The sequence below is a fragment of the Aulostomus chinensis genome, chromosome 16, assembly GCF_037954235.1.
Source record: "Aulostomus chinensis isolate RoL2024-O1b breed Wild chromosome 16, RoL_Achi_v1.0, whole genome shotgun sequence".
NCBI classification, from domain to species: Eukaryota; Metazoa; Chordata; class Actinopteri; order Syngnathiformes; family Aulostomidae; genus Aulostomus; species Aulostomus chinensis.
In genome coordinates this window covers 26,051,318-26,064,742 of record NC_141335.1, presented here as the reverse complement: position 1 = coordinate 26,064,742, position 13,425 = coordinate 26,051,318, and the positions used below count along the sequence as shown (strand labels likewise).

The 13,425-nt window shown below is 45.3% G+C and overlaps 1 protein-coding gene across 4 annotated transcripts in view; it reads left to right on the top strand.

Moving 5' to 3' along the window:
• khdrbs2 (KH domain containing, RNA binding, signal transduction associated 2) overlaps nucleotides 1-13,216 on the top strand; it is a 61,486-nt gene extending 48,270 nt beyond the window's left edge. The window contains exons 8-12 of one of the 4 annotated variants that reach the window (XM_086181476.1): nucleotides 5,815-5,897; nucleotides 6,352-6,404; nucleotides 7,875-7,958; nucleotides 10,866-10,900; nucleotides 12,210-13,216. In XM_086181476.1, the coding sequence (XP_086037602.1) occupies nucleotides 5,815-5,897; nucleotides 6,352-6,404; nucleotides 7,875-7,958; nucleotides 10,866-10,900; nucleotides 12,210-12,527 (573 nt within the window). In that variant the 3' untranslated portion in view covers nucleotides 12,528-13,216. Of the gene's footprint in view, nucleotides 1-5,814; nucleotides 5,898-6,351; nucleotides 6,405-7,874; nucleotides 10,053-10,865; nucleotides 10,901-12,204 lie in introns of those variants that run through there. The other 3 variants (XM_086181477.1, XM_086181479.1, XM_086181478.1) reach the window with 3 other exon arrangements.
• Nucleotides 13,217-13,425: the final 209 nt, after the last annotated feature.

Here is a 13,425-nt window from a genome sequence, read left to right as displayed (position 1 = left end):
GCGTGTGTCTGTGTGAGTGTCTGCGTGTGTGTCCGTGTGTGTGTGTGTGTGTGTGTGTGTGTGTGTGAGAGAGGGAGAGTGTCTGTGTCCATGTGTCTGTGTCTGTGTGTGAGAGTGTGTGTGTCCGTGTGTGTGTGTGAGTGTCTGTGTGTGTGTATGTGTGTGAGAGTGTCTGTGTGTGTGTGTGTGTGAGAGAGAGAGAGAGTGTCTGTGTGTGTGTGAGTGTCCGTGTGTGTGTGTGTGTGTCTGTGTGTGTGAGCGTGTCCGTGTGTGTGTGTCGGTTGGTTTGATGTGCTCTGATGGTATTCTTTGGGGTTGATGATTGACGGGCTTCCTGTTGTGGTCGATTGATGTTAAGAACGATAGTCTGGAGACTAATTCAGCAGTTCTTAATCCGTCTCTGAGGAACGGACGTAATTGTTATTAATTCCGAAACACATAAACTTTGAATCTTTAATGTGAAGGCAAATATTTCCATTTAGCTGCTTCAGAAGCTTTGAGCATACAGCAGGTTTGTATTTGATGGTCAGCGTTAACACTCAGGTTTTCCTTTGGGGAGAGTCTTCCTGTACACCGAGCAATCAGCCCCCCCCATCTGCAATGAGCTGCAAAATTAATCTGCCATCTGTACTATATAATGTGAAAGTGCTTAAAATTCAGATCTCTTATCCAGTCAAAGGAGGCCTGTTTTGCGGTGATAAGATATCTGCGTTTTCAGCAATCAGCCGGTGTCTTTAGTGTAAAAATGTATTATTAATCATGGGCAAAATGGTTCCTATCACCAGTGGCTGAGGAAATACTCAGATCTCTGCAGTATCACGGTGAAAAATGTCCAATTACAAGTTAAAGTCGTGCATTTAGAATCGCTCCTCCTGCCGCCACAGCTGCGTGTCTGAGCGTCGCCGTGGAGAGCCACGTTCGACACCAGGAGGCTGTTTCCACCTTCACCGGTGAACGTTCCTCCGAGCTCACTGGAAATCTGATTTGGAGACTCGGTGGAGAGAAAGAAGCTCCTGTCCATGACAGCAACTCCTGAAGTGAAACATTTGCATGTACACGTGAAGCTGCTATGAGCAGGAGTGGGTGAAGGTCGTGTCAGACTCACAATATCGTTTTTAGTAGTATTGTTTGTGCTGTTGTACTTGTGTAGAGCGCATGTTCTAGTTTAAGAACCGTGTTTTAGGAAATGCCCTGATTAAGAGTGCAACATCGATCCCGTGTGATTACTGGATTATGACCTGATTAAGGTGAGCAGTCAAGTCCAGTCTTATAATACCGATCAATTTGTTAATTTGATCCTAAATCAAAGTGTTTGTGGCTCGCCGATCGTACGGCTGGATTACGAGGACCTGGATTACATCAGAGGACCTGGAGATTTGGTGAACAGACGTTTCTGGACAGTTTAGCTGTTAGCTTCACTCGAGCTGCTTCACAAAGAAGTCGTTAAAGAGGGAGAAACATCTTCGTGAGCTCAAGACCGTCAGGGAGAACTTGAGCGGTGAAATAACCTTGTTTGGTGAAGAGGCACTTTCAACGCATTTATTTACATTTTAGCCGTCATGGCTGCTGGCGTGTAGCTTTGTCACTCCTGTGTGTACGTTCATGTGATTTCATGCCACTGAACCATGAATTTGTTCACTTCCCCAAAATGTTTGAACTAGAATCCGCCGCCGCTCACCAGTCATGTTCACACCTCCAGAACCGTGTCACCAAGTCCACTGATACTGGATCACTATGGAGCGCTGAATGGATGTGGTGTGGTTGTAGTCCCACAGGAAGTGATTGTGTCAGGGATGAGGTGTGTTTGTGACCAACAGGGAGTGGTCATCTCCTGGCTCCTCCCCCAGCAGCCAATAGGATTGCTCCATGTGATTGACTCAGTAAATCAGCTCTGGTGAACAGAAGTTGATGATCTTCCAGGTTCAGTTCATCAAGATCATCTTCACTAATGAACCCTCTGATGATGCTGGAAGCCTGGATGCTACGGTTAGCAGTGCTAAGCTAACGTTAGCCTAGGAAGGAGCTACACCAGGGTCACGTGACCTCAAGGTCACCACCACGAAGCTTCAGGCTTCTTCTGTATTTCACCTGATGAGGTTTGGAGTCTCGTGTAGCTGCTAAGATGTAACTGCTACAGAAATCTTAATCACAGATCTTACTTCATGATTAAAACGATTTTGTTGACCTGGTAACTCTGAGATGAGCTGACCAGACCCCCACCCCCTGCCAGCAGTCCTGCTCTACTCAAATATTTTGGTTGTTGCTAAATTCCTGGCAGCCATTTTGGTGTAATAATCTTTACTAAAGCTTAGATTGCTCCCAAGTGTCTTGGTGGACTTCCTTCATATTTGACTCAAAAAGAGAAAAGTACAATCGTTTGTCTCTCTGTGGCAGCCATGTTAGATGATTGATTTTGCACAAATCTATATTATCTCAGGACATGAGTCGACAGATTGCATGGGTGGGGTGAGCGTTGTGCTCTCGGCTGGTACCAAAGTCACCAGTCTGGCTGGTGATGCTGTGACTTTATAGACAAGCACAGATGTTGCTAATCCTGTGGAAAGATATTTGTCTGTTATCAGTGGATGTTCCTCTGTGGAAAAGTGCAGCGGGAGCTTTAAAGAGTGATTGAAGGTTTAAACTGGGACTGCAGTCTCAGTTTAATGTTAAAGATGGAATCACATCTGGGTGGAATCTTATCTGTTAATGTCAGGGCTGGTGATAAGAGAGGCGAACCTGAGAGGGAGGCAGCATTCTGACAGAGGACCACGAATGTACAAATTGCTGGTAAAATTTGAAATGCATAGCTGGGTTTTTAAACCTGAGCCCTGCAACCAGAGCCAGGCTGAAATGCCATAATGTGATTAAACACAGAGCTTTGGGAGGCTTTGAAAAAAAAAAGTCGAATCTATCTACTGTGGAAAAAGCAAAAGGACATCCTTTTGGTACGGGGGGCATTCCTCCCATATTATGTTTTCATGTGCTTGAATGATGCATTATATCTGCAAGTTCTGTACATGTGGCGAAGGAGAACTCCCTTTTAAAGGACAGCGTGCTGTAATTGCTCAGATACACTGCTGACCTCACATTTGTCAGATCAGTTTGTGGAATTGTCCGTGCAGAAGCCTTTTTATTAAAACTGATGTACTTCCAGTTGATTATTAAATCGAAGGAAAACTCCCGTAGACTTCACAATGGCCTCGGTTGCATCATCCGCCTCCGAGGGATCGTCAGCGCTGCGGCTGCATCTGATGCTCAACAGCTCTTGTGGTTTAGATTTTCACCTCTTCACTGCGAAGGAACAACTCTTTGCTTATGTTGCAAATCATCGCCTGTCGTCTGGGTTTTAGTATAATAACGCCGCAATTTCATTTAAGAGTGTAACCTACAACATGAGCATGCAGATTTGATTTGCAAAGGTAGAAAACGGTGTAGAGAAGCATCTATTCACCGAGACAAAGGGGTGCAAATCTCATTTTCCTCCCCACTCTGCTGCAGGAGAGGCATTCACAGGCAGCTCCCTACGAAGATCCGTCACTGTCAGGGGACACGCAGGCTGTCAATTGATAAAGAAGCACAATGCTCCGGACCTTTACCTTCCTGCTGTCCTAATTACACCGAGCAGCGACGCTCCACCTTCGTGTTAACATGTGATTTATTCCCCGCCGTGCTGGAGAGGACCAGTGCTAATTGTTTTTACAGATGAGTGTCAAATGAGAGGAATCGTGCCTCATTAATTGGGGCTGCGCTGTTTAAACACACCACCTTCTTGACAGTGTGTCAGAGTGTAACGGACATTCTGATGTTTTTCTCAGACAGATTTGTCAGGAGGGGAGTGTGTTGGGGAATTACACAAACAAGTAACCAAGATCTAAGCTCTGGGTGTAGGAGAGAGAGTATAGAGGGTGGTTTCTTTTGCCAAGCTAACTCGCTGGTAGAGGTTGTTCAGGGTTTATTCTCATGATGCCTTCGCTTGAACTGCGTCCACTGATTGCTCCACGGTTATGGGCTGGTGTTGAGAGCTGGACCACGTGGGAATTGCCAACAAAATGGTCAATTACAGAGATACGCAGGTCTCTGACTCTGCCTTTGTGGGGAAAGACTCACGAAAGAAAAGAAGTATTGGATCCCCTGAACAATTTAATCCCTGACATAATCCCTAACTTTAATTTAGCCAAACTCATGTTCTCACAAATAAAACCACACAGGAACCAGAGCTGAGAGAATCGTGGTTCCCAGGCACGAGAGCCAGCCTTCAATGTTATTTCTTTTGCATCGCTGTGCTTGATGTCCTTCACACTGATGTCTACTTTTATGTCACGTAGAATTACCAACGCTGCGCCACCAAATGTAGAATGATATCAGTCTATTGTTGCAGGCAGACACGAGGGAATGAAGGAACCTTGAGTCGTTTCTGGCATACATCACCTTCACTTGCTGATTTCAACGTTTCCACAAGGAAAAGCTACGTTCCTCTGGTAACATGTTGGAACATGAAATGGTTCAGAAGAGATTGGATAATGATGCAAGAAACACGCAGTTGTTAAATCTCTGGATGACAAACAAAGAATCAGCACACCTGACAGAAGCTGGTTTGTTGCTCTGCAGCAATTTTGGATTTAACTGCCATTGATTAGCTTCACCAAGGAGCTCGTGCTCGTGGTCCCTGTCTGTCTGCAGGATTATAGAAAAACTACTGAATGGATTTTCTTGGGATTTGGTTGGAGGAAAGGTCAAAGGTCGAGCGAGAGCTCAGAGGTTTTCAGAGTGGATCTGGATAGCGGGCTGGATTATTTGTTTTAATCCAGGGTGTGTGGATCTACATCGCTCGCTTGGGAACCGTCAAATATGTCATGAAGCTAGAAATACAGCAGCCTGTCACCCTGATCTTGACCCTTTCGTTCATCTTTGATTCAAGTGGACATTTGCAGCAAATCTGAATAAAACGCAGTGAAGTTGCGTGAAAACGGTAACAATGAGAAGGACAGTTTCGGGGGATTTGTGTAAACTGGCCTCAACTAGCGAGTGCGGTTCGGTCCAGCTGGACGGAGAGAATCTCTTCTCTTCCTGGGTTTACTTCTATCCAGGATCAAACCAGGTGTCTGCTGTTGTTGAATACACTCAGGTAAATCTCCACATGGTTTCCTCTGGGGTTTCTAAAATGTAAACAAACATTTTGGATGTGTGGTTAGGGAACTTTCTGTAATTACGCTGGTAGAGCTGAGAATGAACCGTGTCACTGCCTGAAGGAACGGACGCTGAACACAGAACCCTGTGACAGGACGTGTGCCCCCTTTCAGGACAAAGATCTGATTACCGTGACATGATTGCGTCCCAGGGTGGCGGTGCGGTTTCCCAGTGCTCGTGTCTTCCCCTCTCCAAACACTCCCGTTTGTTCAGAAAGGACAACAGCTCCAGCTGGTAATGGCAAACACCATGAATATGTATTAACCTGCTGCACCACTTGGCTTTGAATATTAGCAACAGTGTTTGCTGATGTTGGTCCCGACAACTGTTCCCGTTCACTGACTTCTTGTCTGCAGGATTGTGGTGCTTAGCAGCTTATTAATAGTGGAGCTCCACTGTGTAGCTGAACCCTCGGCGGGGCTGTCGGGCTTCGTGTTCCCTAGCAAACATGAATCAATAATCTCTGTTGGACATGAGCTCGTCCTGTTTGCTCCCCTATTAAAGACGCAACAAGACTTTGCCTGTGGAACCGAGTATTGATTGTTTTTTTTGAATATATTCATCCATGATTAGAATTGATAGAAGTGATGGGTGAGAACAAAACGCTCACAGCGTGCTCCCTCGCAGGGCTACGATGACGGATACGACGGCGAGTATGACGACGAGAGTTATGAGGCCTACGAGGATAACTACAGCAATCAGTCAAAGAGGTGAACGTTTCACACACACACACACGATTGTTAATCACAAAGTCAAAGAGTCCAACTGTGTCATTGCGTGACCTTCGCCTTGGTTCATCATCCCTGCTTACCTTCAGTGAATCATACTCCACATTTTCTGGCTTTAAATACTCATTAGGTCATTAAATATGTATCACTCCATGGCAGGAAATAGTCCCCAGCAAACGCACAATATGGCGTGTTTGAGGATCATTTACTGAGAGCTGCAGAGCCGTGCAGCTGCTTCAGGATGTTCCTCCGCCTCCGTGAGCGTGAACAGCTCCAACAGCATTGAAACACAATGAATCATTGATGACTTTGGATGTAACCCGGGAATTTCCTGACAGAAAGAAAAATATAGAATAACAACATCCTTGACTTTTAAATATTTTAGTATTTTAATAACTTCTCAGACTCCCCTGTATGTTTTTTCTGTCTCATTTAGCATCTCTGATTATTATGACTACGGAACCAGTGACGAATCCTACAATAACTATGGTGAGTAGCGTTTTGTGTGTTGTGAGTCGAACCTGCTACATCACAGTCGAACCTGCTACATCACAGTCGAACCTGCAACATCACAGTCGAACCTGTTACATCACAATCTGCCCCAAAAATTCTTGTTGTAGTGAAAATCAGCCTCGTAGTGTCATACAAGTGCTCTTGCTGACAGGCCACCGATCACGTGACCTACTCGCTTGGTGATGAACCAGTTTACCAACATGTGGTTGAACTTAATCGGTGTGTGTCACCACCTTTGCAAGTTCCTGCTCAAAGGAGTTTACAAGAGAAGAAACAAACTTGTCGTTGGAGCGCTCCTCCCTCAGTGTGGAAATGCTGCACTGAATGACAGCAGATCTTCTGATACTTTGAGGCAGTTCCATTCAAGTTCTTCTATAAACTCAACTTGAATGACTTATTTGAAAGTAATTATTCCAATAAATACCAAAACATCCTGATAGATCATAAGATTACGGCTTATTCGACTATGCCTGTTGTTTTCTGTCATTTTGTTAAATATGAGAGACTTACAGTCCGTTTCCTCTGACTGGAGCTGTAAACTCTCTCTGCTAATAACTGGTTCAGTCTTGCTTTTCACCGCAACTCACAGATATTTTATTAACTCTTATATTGTTCAATTAATGTACACGCCAGATTTCAATAATCACATTAAAGCCCTCACTGGACCTTCTTTAGGTTCATTTAGAATTTTTGTGGCTGCTGCTGCTGCTGGCATGGACATGAAATGTTCCTGAGCAGAGAAACAAAGGTAGAGCCTTGTTGTTCCAGCCCACTACTAATCATGGTCGCCCTGGGAGGCGCTCCGGCGTGCAGCACCCCTCCCACCTTCCTGGCTGCCAGCTGCATTTGACTGGAGCTGTAAATGTGCCAGTAGAGGCACCGGATGCAAGGGTGTGTTTTGTCTTTTGGATGAGGGCCTTGGTGGGCTGATTCCAGGGGAGCCGTTACTATCGGCTCAGTAACCTAACAAAAACAAATCATCCCTGAAACACAGACCACTCGCTCTATTTTTTATATTCTGGAAGTATTTCCTGAGACGAGGACTCCAGGAACTTGAAGAGTGGATGTAGGTTATCACATGCTGCTTGCCAGAGTGGGTTTTATTCATTTCTAGCACAACGAATCGTGCGCTGGGGTGTCGAGGACGGACCGACCCAAAAACAAGAGGGCAATGATTTGATTTTCTGCTCCATAAACACTTTCATATTTGGAAGTGGTGCAATGTGCCACGCAGCAGAGGTGGTCGTCTTGATATAATTTGGCTCTGAGGAAGGAAGTGCCAACTGTCAGATCTCATTATTGGTCCGACTGAGGGCAAAGAGCTGATGGAATTAATTTTCTTTGGAGGGTAGCCTCTGTAGGTTAGAATGTTCTCCTTTTTGGTGAAGTAATTGTACGTGTGGTCACAGTGTGTGTCATCAACTGTGTGTCTGACTGTTTTTGCAGAGGAGGAGTGGGCGAGCAGCCGGCCCAGCCTCAAAGCTCCGGTCCTGCAGCTGATGCGAGGGGGCTACAGGAAACACCCCTATGGTAGATACTGAAGGTGCTCCACATATGTGACCTCCAATATTTTACAAAAATCCTCATTAAATGTTCTAACAGGGTTTTTTTTGTCCATCTCCATCAGAATTTGAAATAAAACAACCCCATAAAGCACATAAATCCACAAAATGTATGTCAGTATTTTTGGTTCAGATGCTCATTTCTATAACCCATAATATCGACATTCTTAATATGTAAACAAAGTTCTGAAACTTAGCCCTTCTCATCCCCTCTGTGTCCCAATAAACTGTAATTCTTTCAGGTTTTTGACATTAAACTACTGTCTTTCCCCCTGTTTGTTCCATTTATTGCCTTTAATGCAGCGATTATCAAACAGCGTTCTGCTGCCATCACACCGCACAGTACTTTGGGGGAGCAAATGTGGAGCTCTTTTCAAATTCTAAATGATTCAGCCGCCATCACCTTTGCCTGCAGTTGACTGGTTGCTGTGGCTTCGGGGCTCAGACGCTCTTAAGTGGATGTTTTCCAGAATAATACCATCAAGTAAAAACTCCATCTGACGGGATTTAAAGTGACTTCTGAGCCCAGTTTGTTTCTGTAAATGTATGTATGCATAATTTAGTTGACAAAAATCAAGTGCAGTTTTTGTGATTAATTTGTGTCTTGAAACCGTCACTGGCATTGATTGTTGCATGGTCCTGAAAAGCTAGAATAAACACACACAACACACACGTGGCTGATGAACTTCATTAAAGGCAACAGACGGAAAACCAAACCTCCTTCTGAATAGAGCAGCGCAGGGATGAGGTGTGCTTGTAGTCCTACAGGAAGTTAGCATGTCAGGGTTGAGGTGTGCTTGTAGTCCTACAGGAAGTTAGCATGTCAGGGTTGAGGTGTGCTTGTAGTCCTACAGGAAGTTAGCATGTCAGGGTTGAGGTGTTTTTGTAGTCCTACAGGAAGTTAGCATGTCAGGGATGAGGTGTGCTTGTAGTCCTACAGGAAGTTAGCATGTCAGGGATGAGGTGTGCTTGTAGTCCTACAGGAAGTTAGCATGTCAGGGATGAGGTGTTTTTGTAGTCCTACAGGAAGTTAGCATGTCAGGGTTGAGGTGTTTTTGTTGTCCAAAAGGAAGTTAGCATGTCAGGGGTGAGGTGTTTCTGTAGTTCAACAGGAAGTGATCATGTCAGGGATGAGGTATGTTTGTAGTCCCAACAGGAAGTGGTCATCTCCTGGTTCCTCACCAGCAGCCAATAGGATCGCTCCATGTGATTGTGGTGATTGAATCAGTAAATCAGCTCTGGTGAACAAAAGTTGATGATCTTCCAGGTTTGGTTCATCAAGATCATCTTCACTAATGAACCCTCTGATGATGCTGGAAGCCTGGATGCTACGGTTAGCCATGCTAAGCTAATGTTAGCCTATGAAGGGGCTACACCAGGGTCACATGACTTCAAGGTCACCACCACTAAGCTTCAGGCATCTTGTGTTTCCCCCTGATGACCTTTAATGACCTCCAGGACCTCTGTAGGCTCCTCCAGACTCTTGTTAGCAGCTCTGTTATTTACTGACCGTTTGATGTCATCCAGCAAAGGTTTGAACCTCCTCAGCTCGAGTAACCATAGATCTCACGTCAGGAATTAAACCACTGACTTGGAGACGAGGGAACCGGATGCTCAACAGTGAGAACTTGTTTCCCGGTTGTAGAACTCATTCCTGCAGTGTTCTATTGAGAACCTGAATGCCAAAAGGAACTTAAATATGTTCCGAAAACCAACTAAATCCCCCGTGAAGTGAATGCTAAAAACACTGATGTTAAAAGTCAGTTGATTCCGCAGACTAAAGTTAGCTATAATGTGATTTTAAATCTAAGATGTGAGATCGTGCAAAACCTTGTTTTGTTTGTTTGTTTGTTTGGTTTTATTTGTCCTCTGGGCTGAGAGCAGTCAGCGATGTACAGTGTGTAATTTCCTACAGTGCTTTGTTCTGTGTGTAATCTGTATTTGTACATAACACATTTAATAAAAACCAGAAAAAGCTCCAGCGCATGTGTAAGACTCTAAATAGGTTTTGTTGGTTTGGTAACTGACATCGAGACCAGCGGCTTTTGGTTTGTAACCTTCCTGCATGACTTCAGCTAACTGGCCTCATAGCGAAAACCCTCCAATCTGTCCCAATAATTGATATTCCTGCTTAATCCTCTTTCTTATGTAGAAACTAATACATTTCTTTCCTTAATCATCCTCTGAAGTTTGACCTCATTAAACAGACTGATATGGAGTTAAAAGAGGTAAGAGGTCCTCGTGTACTGTCTTCGCCAGGCCGGGAGCCCAGCAGGGATGTCAGTAGCCTGCTTTTATTTTTATCTTCAACTCTTCAATGTCTCTGCTAACCTCTTCCTCATCTCTGTCACTCACCTTCTTCGAACGCTAAAGCTAAAGTCCAGTTAGCCACTTGAATTCTCTTCTCTGGCTCTCATTAAGAGTGTAGCTCACGGGACTGAAAGGAAGACTAAACACTAAGCAGGTAACCCAATAAAAACACTGACTTAATCATCCAATCTAACTTCCACTAAAAAAAAAGTAAACCTGCCCCTTTTAACCGCAAATAAATGCTGATTTAAAATCCCCCAGTATCTCTAATTAGATACTCCAGCTAAATTATTGTAAAAGAAATAATACGTTTCAATAAACGACGCTAAAATAATGTTCGGCGAGCTAAACTTCCCATTAGTGCTGTGAATAAAATCCAAAAAAGTGTTGAAAACGCTGTAACATCCCATGACCTTTACCTTGAATAGGTTTACTTTTTTCACAGTGATGAAATGCGTTGACTGAGATCAACATCTGTACTGCATGCTGATTGTAATTCCTGTTTATGGTCACGCCAAAGCAAATGGACGCCTTCTCTCTGACACGGTTTTGTTTGTCCCTGCAGATGTAGAGGCTCCACGCCGGAGAGCAACCACACAGGTGAGCAGCATCGAGCCAGCGGCGCCAGGGGTGACGTGTTCCTACGCTTGGGTTTTGTCGCTGTGAGATAATATCTCATGACCTCAAAGCCGCCGCAAACATTAAACAATTAATGTGATGCTTGTTGTAAGTGGGAGGAAGCGGTTTTGTTTTTTCCAGAACAGAATGTGAATGAGAGGACGGGTGAGATGGGCGGTCGCATGAATCACCACCACTGTGTGTTTCAGGGTCACTGCTCGTGAGCCCCTGAGCACACGTCATGTGTGCAGGGGTGAAACAGTGGTTACATTTTGCTGCATCATGTAATGATGTCACCATCGACACTCATGTGCCTCACACACAAGTAGTACAGAACCCCCTGCCTGGTAAAGCACAGCGCGGTGACCATCGAGTCACAAGAACCGAGGAACCGAATTCTGCTCATGTAGGAAACTCAAATGAAGGCCTTTTATCATTTTGCTGAAACAAATTTGTGTCTTTCACCTGTTTCACAAGTTATTCACACCTTTCCTTTCCTCTGCGTCCGTATTATTACTGTGTGTGTGTGAGAGAGAGAGTGTTGTATAATTGCAGATTTGCACTTAATCTCTATGGACAGGAAGCTGCTGACTTATTCATAATTCACTCATTCCTTCACTCCTTTCATACTCTCTTAATTGCACGCTTGTGCTGATAATGTATGAAAGGATTTATGAGAGAAAAAATAGGCTCTGAAAATGTAATACACAACATCATAGTTTTCAGTGCTGCTAAATTATTACATTTGTCCCTCAAGGCTGCTATAAACCATGATGTTTTATTTTCTCACATTGTTGTTCCGAAAACAAAACCTCGTGCAGAAGTGTGTTGATTTTAATGAGGAAGTCCCCAGGTTTGTACCGGCTCGATGGGAGGAGAGCGCCGAGGAAACCGTTTAAACCGCCTTTGAACAGTTTTCCTGATAACAGACTGGAAAGTCAACTTTTATCACAATATACAAAATATCACAAACACATATTTTACAGTCTGCAGAGTCGTAGCTGTTCTGGGCTTTGACGCCGTCCCACTGAGCTGCTCTTTACAAAACTCCCTCCTAATTAGCTGGAACCTTCGGAAACATCAGAACTGATGGTTCCAACGACTGTTGGCCAGGTTCTCTGCTGTTGTCTGTGAGGCGGCATGTTTATCAAGCCGGATGTGAGTGTGCTATACCTTGAAAACAATGCTTCTCTGCTTCTGCTTGATGTCACACAAGGGAGCAGCAACGCTATTTCCTTCAAAAACAGCATTTTCTACCTGAACTCTCCATTTGTGTGTCTTTCCAGAGCAGAAGCTGCAGGAACCTGCTCCCAGAGGACGGGGGAGGCCTGTCCTCAGCCACGAGCCACGTTCAGCTCCTTCACCGGCCCAGCGAGCCGCTTGGTACGTTGCATCCCTGCGCCTGCTTGATCCGGAACAAACGACGAGTCCTCGGTCGGCCGCTGAAAGGAGGCAGACGAATGCAGGAGGATCACAAATCAATCGCGGTCTCGTACCTGAATATTCTAAAATCCCGTCTTCTTGTCTTGTGAATCATAAAGAAGTCGCGTCTGCGTGCGAGGCGTCAAGTCGTCCGTCACAGATAATTAGAGACATTCATGGTCGCTGAACAAGTTCATGACCGTTTTTGTGTAGAAGTTGTAAAAGTCTAAAAAGTGAGAAATAAACTCAAGAAGATTAAATACTTAAGGTGGACTGGAGAGATACGTCCGCCAAGGTGACCCGAGCCAGCGGGGAAAAAACATTTTTCATTCTGTAAAATGGATCTGTGGCTTCTTCATAGCCAACACCACCCCTCCCCTCCTCCACCCCTCTACATCTCCACCCCTCCAAATCTCCACTCCTCCACCCATCTACATCTCTACCCCTCCAAATCTCCACTCCTCCACCCCTCTACATCTCGACCCCTCCAAATCTCCACTCCTCCACATCCCCACTCCTCCACCCATCTCCACCTCTCCACTCCTCCACCCCTCTAAATCTCCACTCCTCCGAATCCCCACTCCTCCACCCCTCTACATCCCCACTCCTCCACCCCTCCAAATCTCCAATCCTCCACATCTCCACTCCTCTAACCCTCTACATCCCCACTCCTCCACCCCTCCAAATCTCCAATCCTCCACATCTCCACTCCTCTAACCCTCTACATCTCCACTCCTCCACCCCTCCAGATCCTCACTTCTCCACCCCTCCACATCTCCACTCCTCCATCCCTCTACATCGCCACTCCTCCACTCCTCCAAATCCCCACTCCTCCACCCCTCTACATCCCCACTCCTACACCCCTCCAAATCTCCAATCCTCCACATCCCCACTCCTCCACTCCTCCAACCCTCTACATCTCCACTCCTCCACCCCTCCAGATCCTCACTTCTCCACCCCTCCACATCTCCACTCCTCTATCCCTCTACATCTCCACTCCTCCAGATCCTCACTTCTCCACCCCTCCACATCTCCACTCCTCCACTCCTCCAAATCCCCACTCCTCCACCCCTCTACATCCCCAC